This window comes from Hemiscyllium ocellatum, chromosome 16 (assembly GCF_020745735.1).
Source record: "Hemiscyllium ocellatum isolate sHemOce1 chromosome 16, sHemOce1.pat.X.cur, whole genome shotgun sequence".
NCBI lineage: Eukaryota > Metazoa > Chordata > Chondrichthyes > Orectolobiformes > Hemiscylliidae > Hemiscyllium > Hemiscyllium ocellatum.
Window position 1 is genome coordinate 63,246,463 of NC_083416.1, and position 19,319 is coordinate 63,265,781.

The 19,319-nt window shown below is 41.3% G+C and overlaps 1 protein-coding gene across 1 annotated transcript in view; it reads left to right on the forward strand.

Moving 5' to 3' along the window:
* Positions 1-8,649: 8,649 nt before the first annotated feature.
* Positions 8,650-19,319, forward strand: part of si:dkeyp-23e4.3 (rho GTPase-activating protein 7) — a 188,367-nt gene continuing 177,697 nt past the window's right edge. Inside the window, exon 1 of the mRNA XM_060837327.1 lies at positions 8,650-8,924. Coding sequence (XP_060693310.1) covers positions 8,810-8,924 — 115 coding nt within the window. The 5' untranslated portion in view covers positions 8,650-8,809. The remainder of the gene's footprint in view (positions 8,925-19,319) is intronic.

Below are 19,319 nucleotides of genomic sequence, written 5' to 3' on the forward strand. Positions count from 1 at the left end.
AGTCAAATGAAGGCCAAACCAGGTAAGGACATCAGCTTCCTTCCTTCCCTAAAGGACATTGGTTAACCTGATTGGTTTCTCCAATGGTCACTCATTGGGCTTCCCTCATGATTAGAGGCCTCGACAGCAGAAGCCCCACTGAACGGGAACTGCCAGTTAATCAGACGTCAGTGGAAACAATGGCAGCTCTTAACAATGCACTAACCAGAGTGCCAGGATCATCATAAAACTCTGGACCATGGGTGAGTGATGGCAGGCTGAGGGCCATGGTGTGGGGTTTATGAGAGGGGGGGGTCAGGGAGTCAGCAACAACGGCATAGATGTGGTACTCTGGCTAGCCCTTTTCCAAATTCCAGGTTCCTCGATCAAGGTCCCAGAATACAATAGTACGAAACATTCATTGTTAGATTGGTGACAAATGTACTAGGGATAGCAGAAAAACATATGCCCCACTTAAGTTAAAGCACAGAATTGTGGATGGTAAAAAATGAAACAAAAACAGGAATTGCTGAAGAAATTCAGCAGGTCTTACTGCATCTGTGGATAGAAAAGCAGACTTAACATTTCAAGTCTGTGAACCTCCTCCAAAGTCTTCTTCACAACTGCTCAAGAAATATTAACTCTGCGTTTTCTCCACACGTGCTGCCAGATCTGCTGAGTTTCTCCAGCAATTTTATCTTTTGTGTCACTGAGTCACCATGGAATCGTATTAATTTGCTCATTAATGAGTTTAATTGGCAAAGACTTTATCATATTCCCAGAAAACTGATATAGGACTACTTATATAATGAACGGGCCAGGTTGCCATGTCTCCATCACAATAGACTGGACTAAATTCAACCCATATAGAAAAAGTTTGCTATATAATAAATCCATAATTCAGACACATTGTGATTGTTACAAGTTACTTTCCTCAGCAAGATTTTGTGCAAGACTAGTAATCACCAAACGTGATTTAAACAGAAAGAATCTGAACTGATGTCAGGTCCTCTAGCATAACTTGAAAGAATAGGGAGTTCAATGTGCCACCATTCCTCATTCAATTATGATCATAAGAGATACCAATTAAGATGCTAAACATTTTTAAAAGTATCTTCTTTCTGTTCTGAAGTAATTGGCTAGGCCCGCATTTATGGCTGACACTAACAGCTGAGAAGCTGCATTTGAGCCACCTTTCTGGATTGCTGCAATCTGTGGGGTGTATGGACATCCTTTGTGTTGTTAGGAAGGGAATTCTGGGATTTTTATCCAACAGTGGTGAGGGAGCAGGGACAGAGTTACAGTCAGGATAACATGTGGCCTTTATTTTTCCTACTCGTAGATGTAACATGTCAATTTGCCTGGATTTCTTGTCCCTGAGCAATAAGCCCAGTAGAGGGAACACCCCTCTTGTAGGACCTCTTGCCAATGATAGAGGCAGGAAAATCAGCACAATGAAAATAACAAATTAATATGAGTGATATAATGTGCTTCTGGTGATATTTGTCTAGTTATCTGGATTTCCATTACCCAGTGTGTCAGCTTGGTTCAATTGATATAATTGTCTCTTGTTTTAGTCAGTCTCAGGTTGTGGCAACAAGCGACAAGTTCACGAAATGATCCAAGAACTTGTTCACTTTCTTTCTTGAAAGCACTGTGCAGACTATGTTTACATATCCTGAAGGCTAGAAAAGATCAGAAGTGATCTAATTGAAACATTTAAAATTCTTGACTGGCTTAACAGGCTAGATGTTGAGAAAATGTTACACCTGGCTGGGGAATCAAAACCACACAGTCACAGTCTAAGCAGCTAGCCATTTGTGATTGAGATGGGGAGCTGTAATACACCCAAAGGCTTGCAAATATTTGGAATCGTTTACTCTGTACAGCTGTAAATATTCAATTACTGAGCATATTAAAGGCATAGATCAACACTCATTTCCTAGTCAAACTGCTCGGACATGTTATTACACACAATGGGAGCAGGTGGGACTTGAATCTGGGCCTCTTAGCTCAGAGGTAGAGCCATTACTGCTGCACTATAATTCTACAAAATTAACCCAAAAATGATAGATGAATGGCATTGATAAGTGTCCATACCAGCATGGTAAGTTACAAGGAAATTTACAGTGCTAGTGATTACACAATATTACAGCTTTGCCCTCCTTGATAAGAGAGATTGCATGGGAAGGAGGTGTTGCCTGCATATCCATGGTGGTTTAATCATAGAATCATCCATAGAAGCAGGCCCTTCAGCCCACCATGTCTATGACAACCAAAAAAATACACTAATCCCATTCACCTGCACTTGGTCCACAGCTAATTATGCACTGGCATTTTAAATACTCATCCAGATGTTTCTTAAATGTTGTAAGTGTGCTTGCTTCCATGACCTTCTCAGGCAATCCATCCCATATACCTAACACCCCCAGTGAAAAACATTTTCCTCAGATCTCCTGTAAATACACTTACTCCTCACCGTAGTCTTATACTGTCTGGTCTGAGACAGGTCTGTCATGGGGAAGAGATTTTTGAAATCAACTCTGTCTATCCCTCTCATAATTTTACATACCTCAATCAAATCTCCCCTCAGCATCCTCTGCTCCAAGGAAAATAAATGCAGCCTTTCCAGCATCTCCTCATAACTGAAACTTTCTATTCCAGGCAACATCTTGGTGGATCTCCTCAGCACCCTCTCCATTGCAATCACGTCCTTTTCGTAATGTGGCAGTCAGAATTGCGCATAGTATTCCACCTGTGAATGAATATGTCTTAAAATTGTCACAAGAGTTCCTTGCTCCTGTATTTTACACTCTGACTCTCAAAGGCAAGCATCTTGTAGGCCTTCTTCACCACCCTGGATCAGTGGTGCTGGAAGAGCACAACAGTTCAGGCAGCATCCAACGAGCAGCAAAATCGACGTTTCGGGCAAAAGCCCTTCATCAGGAATAAAGGCAGAGAGACTGAAGCGTGGAGAGATAAGCTTGGGGAGGGTGGGGGTGGGGAGAGAGTAGCATAGAGTACAATGGGTGGGTGGGGGAGGAGATGAAGGTGATAGGTCAGGGAGGAGAGGGTGGAGTGGATAGGTGGAAAAGGAGCTAGGCAGGTCGGACAAGTCCGGACAAGTCATGGGGACAGTGCTGAGCTGGAAGTTTGAAACTAGGATGAGGTGGGGGAAGGGAAAATGAGGAAGCTGTTGAAGTCCACATTGATGCCCTGGGGTTGAAGTGTTCCAAGGCGGAAGATGAGGCGTTCTTCCTCCAGGCGTCTGGTGGTGAGGGAACGGCGGTGAAGGAGGCCAAGGACCTCCATGTCCTTGGCAGAGTGGGAGGGGGAGTTGAAATGTTGGGCCACAGGGCGGTGTGGTTGATTGGTGTGGGTGTCCCAGAGATGTTCCCTAAAGCGCTCTGCTAGGAGGCGCCTAGTCTCCCCAATGTAGAGGAGACCGCATCGGGAGCAACGGATACAATAAATGATATTAGTGGATGTGCAGGTAAAACTTTGATGGATGTGGAAGGCTCCTTTAGGGCCTTGGATAGAGGTGAGAGAGGAGGTGTGGGCACAGGTTTTACAGTTCCTGCGGAGGCAGGGAAAAGTGCCAGGATGGGAGGGTGGGTCTGTCTACCTGTCCTAACATCTTCAGGGATCTGTGAACTTGTAGATCAAGGTCCTTTTGTTCCTTAACACTACCTAAGGACGCACAATTTATTGTAATTGTGTTTCCCAGATCTCCCAAAATGCATTACTTCACACATTACCAATTTACCAGCTGATCAATATCAAATTGTAGGCTGAGACCATCCTCCTTACCATCAACAACATCAATAATTTGCATGTCATTGGAAACTTACTAGCTATAATTTCTACATTCACATCCAAGTCATTAATGGACATAACAAAGTGCGAAGGTCGCAGCACCAATTCCTGAAGCATACTGCTGGTCACAGGCTTCCAATCGTAAAAACAACCCCAACCATCTCCATTTGCATCCTATTCGTAAGCTAGTTTTGGATTCAGTTTGCCAACTTGCCTTCAACAGCCTTCCATGTGGGATCTTCTCAAAGGCCTTATAAACCATATAAACCATATCAACTGCACCACTTCATCAATATATTTAGTCATCTTTTCAAAACACTCAGTTGAATTAGTCACATAGAATCTCCCTCTGATAAATCTGTGCTGACTATCCCTGGTCAATTCTTCCTTTTCCAAATTTTGATTAATGCTGTCCTTTAGATTTTTTTCAAATACTTCCCTCCCACTGATATCAGACCAAATCATCTGGTCTATCCTTGCTGTCTTACTTGAACAACAGAACCACGTTAGCTATCCTCCAATCATTTCGTATTTCATCTATGACCAGCGAAGTATTAAATATTCTGAGACCCAGCAATCTTTTCCCTTGCCTCTCATAGCAGCCTGGGATACATCTCATCAGGCCTTGGGGATTTATGTACCTGTATGCCCATTAAAACATCTCATACCTCCTCCTTATTAAGCTTAACAAGTTCTAGACCCAACTGAAATCCATAGTTTCTCCTATGTGAGTGCAGATGAAATGTATTCATTGATGACCTTATCCACATCCATTGGCTCCATGCACACATTCCCTCTTTGGTCTCTAATGAGTTCAACTCTTTCCTTCTTACTATAAATATACTTATAAGAAGCTTTGGGGTTTTCCTTGATCTCATCAGCCAAAGATGTCTCTCGGTTCCTCATTGCCCTCCGAATTTTATTTTAAAGCAACCTCCTACATTCTCTACACTTTTGAAGGACTTCCCTGTTTTTAATGCATTATACCTGGCATAAGCTTCCTTTTTTTTAATCAAACTCTCAATATCCCTTCACATCCAGGAATCTCTAGACTTACTGCCATTGCCCTGAACAGGAACACACTGACACTGAGTTCTCAGGACCATTATACTATTATTACGGCCGCAATTATACTGTTTTTAAAAGACTTCCATGTTCCAAATGTAGACGTATCTGCAAGTAGCTGCTCCCAGCTTATGATTGCCAGATCCTGTGTAATGATATTGAAATGGCCTTCCCCCGGTTTACTTCTGCATTATCCTTATCCTTTTCCATAACGACTTTGAAACTTACAATTATGGTCACTATCCCCAAAATGCTTGTCCACTGAAACTTCAACCATCTGCCCAGTTTCATTCCCTAAGGTTAGATCAAGCACTGCCTCACCTCTAATAGGATATCTATATACTGGCTCAAAAAGATGTCCTGGATGTCCTTTAAAAAATCCACCCTATCTAATCCCAATTAATGTTAGCAAAACCAATGTCCTCAACAACTGTAACCCTCTTTCTTTCATTTCTTTGTGATTTGCCCACATATCTGCTCCTCTCTCCCCTATGATTGCTAAGGGACTGATGGTACAATCCCAGTGCATAATTGCAGCTTTTTTATTTCTGAGATCAACCCAGGTGGCTTGATTTGAAGACTCTACTATGATGTCCTGCCTCATAACTGCAGTGATGGTTTCCCATAGCAATAGTACAATGTCCCCACCTCTGCTATTTCTCATTATACCCGAACCTTCTATATTCTGAAATGTTGAAGTGCCAATCCTGTCCCTCCTTCAACCATGCCTCAGTGGTTGCAACAATATCATATGCCTACATGATCAATGGTCTAAGTTCAAATGCATTATCGGTCAAAGCTCCTTGCATTAAGTTATCTTTCTTGATTTCCCCTCTGGCTTATTCTGCCCATGTCTTCTCCACCTACTGGGCTGTCCTAGTGTTTCTCCTACATCCGATTGGACCTTGCTCCCAACTTTGCACCTACCCTGTGCCCATTCCCCTATCAGATCAATTACAAACCTCCCCAACTGCACGAGCAAATCTTCCGGCAAGATCATTGGACCCATTCCAGTTTGGGTGCAACGTGAAACTCCAGGTTTATTGGAGTAAAAGCTGCAGCTCATACATATTACAGCCTCAGCATGCTGGTGGTGGAGAGGGAGAAGACTAAGTCACTCGTGGCAATGGCATTGATCAAGCAAGTAGCTCTATCCTTTGTTGCTTATATCATGAAATATCTTGTTCTGTTTTATTTAATTTCTTCCTCAATTCCCAATATTTGCTCTTTCATCTTTTAAATACGACCATACCCCAGAACCATTCCCCGAAAGAAAGAACAATCTTTGAACAAAGGGATGGCAGAGTTGCGCAGTGATTAGCACTGCTGTCTCATTACACCAGGGACCTGACTTCAATTCCAGCCTCGGGAGACTGTCTGTGTGGAGTTTGCACATTCTCCCCATGTCTGCGTGGGTTTCCTCTGTGTGCTCCGATTTCCTCCCACAATCCAAAGATATGCAGGCTAGGTGATTTGGCCATGCTAAATTGCACATAGTGTTCAGCGATGTAGAGGTTAGGTGCATTAGTCAGAGGTAAGTGTAGGGGAATGGATCTGGGTAGGTTACTCTTCGGAGGGTCGGTGTGGACTTGTTGGGCCAAAGGGCCTGTTCCCACACTGTAGGGATTTTTCTTCTATCTTTTCCAGGCCTCTGCAAATCCCACTGCAAATGGGAATTACAAGGTGTGCAACAGTAGGTTGTGTGGCTTTCCTTATGAAATTCCACTTTTTCCATTCCTTCCAGTCTAAGACATGACTATCTGAACTTCAATTAGTGCATTCTTCACAATGGCAAATCAAGTTGTGGAGCTGCCTATAATGGAATTCTACCTGTCAGCTAGTATCATATCATACATTAATTATCAAGTGACGTTAGTTCATTGATTTCTTCTTATCCCAGCTGTTTAGGATTAGGCTCCTTAGAGTGAAAACACTGAAAAAAAGCTGCCTTATTTGCACACTATGCCAGAGACTAACAAAACCAGAAGAAATTTACATTGAAAAAACGGAGAGAAAATTAGCTGGCATGAGACTTCAAAACATCAATGAAATTTACTAAATTCTAATAAACAACAGTTAATACACATCTGTCAATGTTATGAGAACCAGACATTGGGCATCAATGCCAGTATTTTACAGCCAGAGAGTGGCTGCAGACAGCAGAACACTTACCAGGAGGCATCACAGACACTGGACACTCAGGAATGAGAAAATCCAGCAACTGAGAGGTGGCAGCTAGCATTTTATAAAATTCCCTGACGCACTTATCTGTCCAAGGTATCATTACCTTTTATGACTTATATTGCATGGGATACTTTCTCCAGGGAAACACAGACACCTAGTTTACTTTCTTTCTTTTGCATTTTGCAAGTTTCTATCAATAAGAGGATTTGTGCACCCTCCTACAAAGCATCATGAATTATAATTTGTTCCTTCTGAAACACGGGTCGCAACATGCGGGGTTTGGCAAGGAAGAGCTTTGAAAATCATGGTCATGCTGGTCACCTCAGGATTCCTAAACCCCTGGGGTCCATAGTTTATTCTTGGAATGTTCCTCAAAAGAAGAGTGTGGCTTTGAGTTCTTCTTTTGCTCTTACTGTGGGCAGCTAGGTGAGGTTCTCAGGGAGGTGAAATTATCAGGGGAATTAATTCACATACGGTTTATTGCTTTATAGAACCCAATAGGCCATGTTCCTTATCATGTGATGCTTTCCATATAATTAAGCCCTACCCCATTTGTACTCAGTCACAAATTTTGGGCTGACATCCCAGTGCAGGCCGGAGTGTTGGACTGACAGCGGTACCATCATTTAAACATGACAAACTAGGTCACCTGTCTGCCATTTCATAAAAGCAAAATGCTGCAATTGCTGAAAATGTGAAATAAAAACAGAAAGTGCTGCAGAAACTCAGCAAGTCAGGCAGTATCTGTGGAGAGAGAAACAGAGTTAACATTTTGAGTTTAATTTGATTCTTCTTCAGAATTCTTTTTTGCCCTATCAAGTGGAAGTATAAAATCCCAAGTGATGATTCTGAAGATGAATAGTGGAGTTCTCATCATACTTTGCCCAGTATATTTGACAATTGAAATAAGTTACTTGAATATTATATCATTAGTGCTTGTGGGAGCCTGCTGTGTGCAATTTGCTTGCCACAATTCCTACATTTTAAAAGTATTTGGCTTGCTGCAAAGATGTTTAGCACACCACGAGGCTGTGAAAGGTGCCATTTAATATGTTTTTCTTTTAACACAGACTTTGCAAAGTTTCTAGAAATTAAGTTGGCAAAAATAAACTCTTTAGAAGAAAATAAAGTTGCAAAGCAGAATGGTATTTGACTGTGTAGGTCTCAAATATGTCTTTTCCTCCTCCAACATCAGTGTATCAGAATAATGCTGCTTCTACTCCAGAAATTATGGTAAGTATGAACTCATCTTTGTATTAAAAAAAAACTAAAATGGGTCAGCTGTGCAAAAAGCAGAACTCCTGTCCTATGTCAATGTAATACTTTATGAAAAACTGTTTGAAATCATTTTAAGACTTATTAAAATCTGCTTGTGTAAATGTTTGTCTTTTGTAACTTTTCTTTTTGAAATGCAAGTGTACAGTAAGTGGCAGCTGTGTTGCAAGACTGTGTTTGGTTGTGAGAGGAGAGGAGGGGGCACCCCAATGGATTGCTGTTTCCTTTCCAGTCTGGCCTGACCCCAAGGCACTGGAGGGGAGGTTTCTGCAGAAGGGTGTCAGCAGATTACTAACAACTTCTTTCCACATCAGGAAATGGTTTGACCCAGGCTGTTTGTTCCAAACTGGCTCTTTTTTGCAGGCTGCAGATTCTGTATCTGGTGGTGTCTCTAGTGGAGTTTCTTTCTTTTGCTCTGTATCATCCAGATCTTTAATGGAACAGAAACGCTTTCTGAGTGGGGAGAATTCAGCTGTGTGACTAGGAGGGAATGGCTCATCATTCCAAATCTCCGTTAAGACGCTCCTTCAGCGAACATATTAAAGATTCTACCAACAAAGCATGGAATATAATCTGGAAAAATACAAGGGAGAAGAGACTTTCAGGTCTGTGCATCTTTTTGTACTATTTCTAGTGATCAGTGCGTGATCTACAAGCACATTGTTCACTATCTAACAGTAATATTGATTATATGACAGACTGTATTATGTTCAAGTCTCGGCTCACTTCCTAACACTGACTTAACTGAGAAAATAGAGTGAGCATGTTAGCTCAGTAGCTACTTCCCTACTTTGTCATTGGTGCCTTTCAATGCATTGAAAGCTTCACTGAAAAAATAACCTGCAAAGAAATCTTTCCTAAGCCTTTCTCTTGTATTATTGAATATCAAGGGATAGTCAAGTCACGAGAGTCAAACACTGAGGGCTCATGATGTGCAGTCAACCTTCAGGTGACATTGCTGCATCTGTATGTTCAAGCACAATGTCAGCTGATTTTGATAACCACAAGAAAGAGTGAAAGGAGAAGGTAGAGTCTAAACTTGTTAGTTTGCTAACCTGCACATGAAGGCTTGCTCACCTCCACAAGTTAAATGTTAAATGTTCAGAATGTATGGATGATTACAGATTAGCACCTTCATGTTTCCGCTCTTCCTCCTATAAATAAAAATGCTTCTGGTACACATGGCAGATGTTGTACACCTTTTCTTTTTACCCCCTTTATGTTCCACATAAACTGGACTTTTAATTGTTCGAAACCTCATTTCTGAGAAATTGTCACTCCACTAGTTTTTAACAATGAGTACTGTTATCTGAATGTGGATAATTCTAAAATCAATACAGCATAAATTTCACAATATTTGTATTTCAATAAAAGCATCATCCATTCCTATGACATTTTACTATAGTAAGAATTATTCAGTGAGTTTATCCAATGAATAGAGAACAAGAACATTTCAGGTTCAATTCAAGATTGTTTTTATATCCAGAAGTGCTCTTACACACAGCTGAATGATTTTTATTCCCCATTGCCAAACCACCTATGGTATCTTTTTTCATCAATTAACTACTGCCAGTAAATCACCATTGTTTTCAATCGAATAACTTAAGTGCAAAACCCATTAAGAGGGTTGGTTAGTTGAGTTGACTGAACAGCTGGTTTGCAATGCAGAGTGATGCCAACAATGTGGGATCAATTCCTGCACTAGTTGACATTACAATAAAGGATTCTCCTTCTCAAACCTCTCCCTCACCTGAGGCATGGTGACCTTTAGGTTAAGCCGCCATCAGTTCTCTCTCTCTAATGAGTAAATACTGATAACAAAAAATAAAGCCCATTAAGAGCAATTCAAACCATCAAAGGTGAGACAGCATGGTGGCTCAGTGGTTGGCACTGTTCCCTCATAGCACCAGGGACCCTGCTTTGATTCCCCCCTCAGGCGACCGTCTGTGTGGAGTTTGCACATTCTCCTATGTGACTGTGTGGTTTTCCTCCCATAGTCCAAAGATGTGCAGGTTAGGTGGATTGGCCATGCTAACTTTCCCATAGCATTCAAGGATGTGCTGGCTAGGTGGATAAGCCATTGGAAACATGGGGTTACAGGGATAGGTTAGGGGGTTAGGTCCGGGTGGGATGCTGTTCGGACGGTCAGAGTGGACTCGATGGGCCAAATGGCCTGTTTCCACACTGTTGGGATTCTACCTGAGGGAGATATAGGAGTTGGGGGGGAGGGGTGGAGAAGAGCAGAAATAACAAACTGGAGTTCGTTAGGGAACATTTCTGATGAATAGCTTATACCCAAAACGTCAACGGTCTTGCTCCTCGGATGCTGCCTGATTTGCTGTGCTTTTCCTGCAGCACACATTTTGACTCTGAATTTAAAATCAGTACCAAATTAATTGATCTCAATCAGATGAGAGTAGGATCATTATAACTGCCTCAATGCCTTTAAGTTTTCTATGCAGTAATACCTGATAGAAATACATATATGGTCATCGGATGAGGAAAGGATCAGACTTGGGTCTGATAATGCCCAGGACTCAATAGAAAGCTGACCTATACTGTCAAAGCTCCCCCATTAAGAATAATCACGACAGAAAGGTGCCAGAGAACATAATGTTAATACCCACATAGTCACATAGTCATGTAAATCTTTACTCTTCTTTAAATACTGTCATACAACCACCAGTGCACACAGAGAGGCTGAAAGACTCACCAAAATGCTGGTATCTCCAGCATTGCAACAGTCCCTTTGTAAAGGACTGAAATGTAAGCTTAGGTTATAAGCTCAAATCTGTCCTGGAAGTTATAGAAAGAATAAATCAATATCTGGAAATGAATTACAGGCTGTAGTCCAACCAAGATATTCAGTCTGTTTACGTATTTTAAAAAATGTTACCCAGAACTGAGCACACCATGCCTAATTGAGAGATTCAGATCATTTTTGTGTATAATGAAGTGTATGTAGGAGTAAGTAACAGGCTCTAATCTTATTACAGTGCTCAAATAATATTATAAACTATGGAAACAGTGCAGTAGGGATGTATAGTCATTCTCGGAGTCTTTCAAATTAGATCGCTGCCTTCAGTTCCTGGCAAAGCTGCATATCTTTTCAGATTCAGACAGATATCTCATTTTTGAGTTTGAAAATACATCTGTGTGATTCAGGGCACTATACAGAAAGACCAGCAGTGTTTTATTTCAGTTTTTTAAATAGTTAATTACAGCAATATTTTATGTCAGAAATACATTTCGTATGTGCGATTACTTTCTAGCTTAGTGCAGTTACATAGTATGTTGGAGCAATGCCACATGTGAACTGTACTCAGGCCCAGATGCGTAAATTCCCTCAGTCAGATATCAATCTTCATCATGTGGGAAGGTGCCAAGCAGAGGTCAGGAGTTTCTTTCTTCACAGAGGGAAGGAGACAATCTATATTTATATAAAGCCTTTGAAGTAGTAAAACATCTCATGGTGCTTAAAGAAAAAATGTCAGACACTGAGCCTTTGCAGATGGATTAGGAGACATGACTGAAGACTTGATCAAAGTCATGCATTTTGAGAAGGTTTTCAAAGGAGACAGGAGATAGAAAGACAGAGGAATTTGAAGAGGGAGTTGGAAAGATGAAGGCAGGGGCACCTGAAATTTCTGTCACTGAGTACAGTGGAAATAGAGAGTGGAATGCATAGATTGTCAGAGTGAGAGCACTGAAGGACATCAGATAACATTTAAGGCTGATGCATCTTACAGTGGCATGTGAGACAATTTATAAAATTATACATGGTTACAAGGATTTTAAATGTTATAAATTGTGGAAGAGGAGTTAATGCTGAAGAAGGATCACTGGACCTGAATGGTTAACTCTGCTTTCTCTCCACGGAAGCTGCCAGACTAACTGAGTTTCCTCAGCAATTTCTGTGGCTGTTATCCTGCTGCTTTTCCCCCTATGGCTGTGCAGCAGCTGATAGTGGTTGCAATTGTTGCTGTTCTTCTGCAGCAGTTCCTTTACAATTGCAGAATAGCAAGAAGGTCTGCGAGATTGATGTGTGCCATGCTTCCTCAGCTTACAGCAGATCTGTGAGACCAGTCTCAGTCAGAGAGAATACACACAGTCTTAAAGGGATACCTCACCCCTGATATCCTTCCAAACTAAACACCTTACAGAGAGCAGTGCTACACCTGCCCAGGCCCCAGGAGGCATGCATTTTATTTAATTCTGCAATGTTAAGTTTCTTGAGATGAATACTCCTTGCACCAGCCTCCCAGGATGATGGAAACCTTTATCATTGTAGGATTATCTTGAAGTCTGACAATGTCCCTTCTCATACACAGTGGTAATACTAATCTCATAAGGTAGTTGAAGAAATGTAGCTTTCAAATGAAGGAGTTGCTAGAAGCCTTCCCCCAGCACACTGTCCTCACCACACACACCTATCACAGGATATTGGTCCTTATAGCATTTGTCCAGTGTGTGAAGATAAAGCAGCTGCAGTGTTATGGTTTATAGTTTTAGAGATTATGCGCCTTGACCAAAAGTGGAGATGAGGTTTCTATTGAATGTGCTTTGCTCCATTGACTCTTATTGACCTCCTCTGCTGTGGCATAATGTACTCTCAATCAGTCCATGATGAGATGAGGTCAAAATTGGATTGTCTTAGAAATGTTGTCGTTATGCTTAAACATGACCTCACTAAGGCCAAAAATCACATGACACCAGGTTATAGTTCAACAAGCTTATTTGAAAATACTAGATTTCGGAGCACTGTTCCTAAGGAGTGGCAGTCCAAAAGCTAGTGTTTTCAAATAAACCCATTGGACTATAACTTGGTGTTGTGTGATTTTTGACCTTGTTCAACATTGGCATCTCCACATCATGACTTCACTAAGATAGACAGACAGTATTGTGTAATCACTGGATTCATAATAACTGGCATAGCCTTTAGGAGGCCTCACATTCCAAAGCTGAACTCAGTCCCTTTTCAAAAAAAGATACATATTCCTCCCACATGGCTTTGTTGATATCTAAGCATTTTTGCACAATTGATTTTAGCATCAATATGGTGAGGTTTAGACTTTGTGTTCAATATAATAACTTACATTATCTGTTTGTGTCTCCCCAAGAAACCTCATTATGGTAACGTTAAATTTCCTTTGACCCTAGTAATCCTTCATCCTCTCTCTTTTTCGATTTACCCCCTTTACATCACCATTAATGTGCCCATTTAAACCAGGTGCCCTGACTATCAAGATGTTGATAATGCTACTGATCCTGCACTCTCTTAGATCAAAGCCAGAGTGACCATGAATCATCTTCATGATATCTCAAGAAAATACACTTATCATTTTAGGAGGAAGAACTCAATTGAGGAAGTTTATCTCTGTTAGGAGAATATGATATTTGAACTCACATCTAATTAACTCATAACATTTGCAATTATTCTCACGTCCACAGGGAGAAAGAATTCACACCCTTGCAGTCTTTCAAGCTCTACCACACAACATCTCACATAGTTTTACATTTGGAATTATTACTAATACTAAAGCATAGAATTATGTTATATCCGATTTGATAAAGGAGAATTGAATCACACACCTAATTTCTAGCCTAGTGCAGCCACACTTCAACTAAAGATGTTCACTCCCATTTTGGATTGAGTAGAATATTCAAAATTTGAATCATTTTATGAAGAAAATGTACAGCCTAAAATGCCAGCAAATTTCAAATTTTATTTGTTTTTTTGTTTCCCACAGTCGGCCCACAGCTGTTGTATTTTGAAATTAAACTGTCAGTGGAAACAATACAAAAATGTGGTTTGCTCGTTCGTGTAGCCAATGACCACAGTTTGCATATCCAACAGTGCTAAGAACATCACAAGTCTCATGTGGCCATATGGCTCTTCAAATCTTCCCCAATATTCAATAAAACTATGGGTTTTCTTTGATCACAATTATAGTTTACCCCTGATCTCCATACCGGTTGACTCTTGTACAGTTCAAAAGTCTATCTACCTCAGCCTTGAATATACTTGACAATTGAACATCCAATAGCCTCTTGTGTGGAAAAGTATAAAGATCCTCAATGCTCTGAATGAAAAAAATATTGTTATAATCTCAGTCTTTAATGATTAATCCCCTATCCCGAGACTGTGTCCCCGAGTTTCATACTCTTCAGCTTGGAAAAAGAAACTTGCAGCAGCTACCCTGTCAAATCCTTTGGAAACTGTTGAGTTGCAATGAGATCACATCTCATTTCTCTAAAAGGTCCACAAATTATAGATTCAAATACTGTCATTAGATCAATCTTCACTGTACTGTCTCCAAGTCAAGTATGTCTTTCCTTGCATGAGGGAGGTTTAAATTATGCAACATTACTCCAGAAGTGATCTTACAAAAGTTCAGTACAATTGCAGCAAGGTGTCTTTACTCTGGTATTTTAAGACCATTGCCCTGAGGGCCAATATGCCATCTGCCTTCCTAACTGCTTGGTGCACCTCTATGTTAACTTTTTGTAATTCTTTATGAGGACAGCGAAGTCACTCCGAAAGTCAGCATCTCGGTTTCTCACCATACAATGCATTTCTATTCTTCCTTATAAAATGAATAATCTCCCCTTTCCACACATAACATTGCAGTTGAAATAAAAATAAAAACAGTAAATGGAGACAGTACTCAGCAAGTCAGATAGCAACTGCAGTCTGAGAAATTGAGTTAATATTTCAGTTCAGTGACTTTTATTACATTTGCAAGTATGAACTCTAAACTTTGTCACTTTAATTCTGTGACTGATTCTCACTCTGATATCTGACCACATAGTTCAAATTAAGTTCAACAGAAGCCACATCAACTTATAATAAGGCACTTTTTCAATACAGGACTAAATACAGAGTTCAGTAACTCCAGATCACAGTCACTCCTCAAATTTATTGGATAACAACTATTGGTCTCACTGCCTTCAATCATCCTTGACCGGTGTTCCATATTATAGTGGCTGGGGAGGTTATCAGGCAGTCACTCACCCTTGGCAGTAAACCTCATTCTGCCTCCGCCATATATTATATGTAACAGAGAAGGGAAGAGGCAAAATGGCTGGTGAAATAACTGCACAGAGGCCAGTATCCTGTCACTAGGTCACCCTTTATTTACATGTAGAGAGTCCTTGACACTGCTCTAGCTTCCTCAGAGCCAGCTCTCAGAGTGAATAGGATGTCTGACACTCCTGTTCTTATCTATCAGCCAGGACTCTCTGATTGGAACAAACTAACAAACACATTCAGGAAACTCACATTCTGTGAGGTCCACCTGGTTGACCTCATGACAATCACTACAGCCCTCCCCCACTGATTCCAGGAACATAGGCCAGTCCTTTTTCTTGGAGCTTCTTCTGGTGTGTTTTAGCACTGGGTTAGGTTCCTCCAACTCTGTCTCTGATACGGGCAGCATGTAACACACAGCAATTTAGCTCTTGCATCCAGATCGTATCAGAAGAAATTCATTCTCTTCTTCAGGTAGCAAAGGTATTGAGGCGGCGACATCATTGTGTCCATCTCAGATTCCAAGGTGTCTTCAACGCTTAACAGAAAGGGAGAACCCATTCATTCCAAAACAGTTGGAAAGGCTGCAGGGGAGCCAAGTATGTTTTGCTCCCACACTGTTTACAAGTTTGCACCTTTCCCATGGTCCACTTGCTTCTTCAGGACTATCACACCTATTCGAACTTTAAATATCACTGGACCTGACCTCATGTCGACCTTGTACCCATGTGGAGCTATTTCCATGGTCCCTACGCAAAACTTCATCCCCTAAAGATCAATAGTCTCTCTCGCTTAGCAGAGTCACATATCCAGTATTGGCATTCCTAATGCCATTTCACCCTTCTCCCTCCTCCACCCCCAACCGACCCCTCTGAACCATGAAGATCAGATTTAACCTGGTATGGAGTCTTCGACCCATTATCAATGCTGCTGGAGCTACAGCTATCCCTGTAATTTCATGAGTCATTCTCTAAGGAAATATGAACCAAGACAGTTTGATATCTAGTGAAGCTGTAGGCTGTATCTTTAAGCCTACCTTCAAAGTTTAGACTGCTCTTTCTGCCAGACCATTGGATGATGGGTGGTATAGAGCTGTCCTTATATGATGAATACTCAAGTTCCTGGCTGGCAAATGATGTCCCATTGTCCATGACCAATACTTCTGGGAGTCTGTGTATTGCCAAAGATGCATGCAGTTTTTCTATTGTCATTCCTGTGTTTGACAAATAAACTTTATGCATGCCCAGCCACTTTGAGTGGGTGTCCATAGTGACTAAGAAAATTGAGCCCACAAGAGGACCTGCATAGTCAACATGTAACTGAGTCCAGGGGTTACCCAGCCATCCACGAGTGTGGGGGAGCTGTTGCCAGTAATGTTTGTCCTTGTTGGGTGCAGCTATGTCTGCACCTGATTCTGACCACCAGATATGACCTCTCATTAACATCTTCATTTTGGAAACCTTTGAATGACCCTGGCGGATTTTAGCCAGAATCTAGCAGAAACCTTTGTTCAAGACAATCACTCTTGTTTCCCTTAATAAAATGCCATTCTCTACTGTGATCTGGTCTGTCCAGGTCCAAAATGGGTTAAATCCTAGTTGTGACGGTCTTTTGATTCCCCCATTACCACCACCAGTTTCAGTTTTGCCAGGACCAGATCTTCCTGCATCTAGAGTCTGATAACGTCAGCTGTAACTGGTAGTGTGTCCAGAAAATTTAAAACCATTACATACTATTGCAGTGGCAGTTACAGTGGTGTATCTGTATAAGTGGGAGGTGGCTCAGTGCATCCACATTTGTTATTTGGTCTCCAACTTGTAATTTATATTAGAATTAGAACCCACTGTGAATTCACCCTGAAGCTTTGGCTTGTCCACATTAAGTAGACCTAACAGGGGTTTGTGGTCCATTACTATTACAAATTCATGTCTGTAAAGATGTTGGTGCAACTTTCTGATTCCAAATATGACCACCAAACCTTCCTTCTCTATCTGGGCATATTTACACTTGGCAATAGTCAAAGTCCTGGCTGCAGTAGTGGGCGTTCCTCTCTGTTGGATCACCAATGGGCTAATACTACCCTGATGCCATATAGGGAGGCATCACTTGTCAAAACCAGATCTTACTTGACAATCATAGCTATTTCCTTACTTCTCTGAAAGCTATGGCATGGAGACTCAACCATTTCCAAGGCTGACCTTTTTTAAGTTGATTCAAAAGGGCCAGGATAAAAACCAGGCCATGTGTATGAACGCTGTATAATAATTCACCAACCCAATGAAAGATTGAAACTCCAGTACAGACACAGGGGGCATGGGCACCTTTGAATACTCTCATTTTATCCTTCAACAGATGCAACCCAGTCTTATAGACTCTGTAGTACTAGTTCTGTGATCACTGAAATGGCTGTACTGGTATCAACCTCTATTGGAACCAGGTGACCATTTAACCAGACAATTATTTTAATTGGTTCTGATTTGGATGTTGCTAAGCAATTTAACTTTTCCAAACCAGAAGTAGGTGGACTTTCCAGGATGCGCACTCTCCTGGATATCAATCTATGAGTTCTCTTACTCCATTTAGTTCTAGTGGGACTCTTTTGCTGTCTTGAGTCCACATAACAGCAACAACTACAGTGGCTTGCCAGCTCAGATCTTGGGGAATATGTTAATCGTTTGGCCAAGGAAGGGTCACCGGACCCAAAAAGGTTAACTGAACGGATTTCTTTTCACAGATGCTGCCAGAGCTGCTGAGCTTTTCTAGCTATTTCTGTTTCTGTGGCCGAGGCTTGACTTTATATTAGGGTTTTGCTGTGGGCTATCTGAGAGTCCCTCTGTTTAGGACATGTCCTGACTGTTGCTATGTAATTGTCTTCACTCAACAGGTGATCCCCAGGCTCAGTCAGAGTTGCGAGGGTGTCCATTTCCATCAGAATATCCTGCAACTCGCATACCTCATCTGCTGCATTTTTCGTTGATCAAGCCAGTTGTAGTATCTGTTTGAAGTCTGGTTGGGCTTCAAGTACTAGGTGCTTTTGCATGATGACATTAGTAATCCCAAATGGTCTTTCAGCATCTCATTAAGGGTTAAACCAAAGTCACATTCCTCTGCTAGTCATCTCAGCCTTGTCAAAAATCTCGATACGGATTCCCCTGGTTCTCGAACTGTCGAGTAAAACTGATAGTGTCTCAGAAGTAGAGAAGGTTTGGGTTTGTAACATTTCTTAACAAAATCTGTCAACTCTTGAAAGGTTTTAGTATCTGGTGCCTCAGGAAATATTAGGTTCTTAATAACCGAAAAAGCAGAGAGTCCACAAGTTGTCAGGAGAATTACTTGTTGTTGTTGTTATTCATCTGCCCCCATGCCATTCACCCAGAAACAAATAATGCATTTTTTCCATAAACTAGGCCCAATATGATGTCAAAAATGCTTACACACAATTCAAAGACCACTGTTGTGAGCAAATTGTTTCAGGAGTGTGCTTTTTTTCTCGCCATGACTGAACTTACTCCACAGAGGCCAATATCCCATTACCAAGTCATCCTTCTTTTACAGATAGTCTTCCTCTTGGACAATTTGGATGGCCAGTTTCTCTCTACAGCAGGACTTTCTCCAGATGAGATGGAGCTCCCTCTCTGTCTCAGTTGAGGCTGCTCTCAGAGTATCATCACTGCAGGGCAGATGGAAACCGAGTTAGTGGACTCAACACCAATGTTTCCCTGGGGAATTGGAAATATGCTGCCAGACCCCTTGAACAATTCCAGCTTCATCTCATTTTTAAAGGAAAAGCCACATGTTAATTTTGGGTGTTGGGAAAGTTCTGTTTTCATATGGGCTTTCCAACTGGTTTCCCATAACTTTGGCAGAAAAATCACAGAAACACTACAAAAAGAGACACAAGGACTACCAGTGTCAATTTTCCAGAATGTGTCTTCCACTGGAGTTATGCCAAATGTGTCAGAGACTGAGA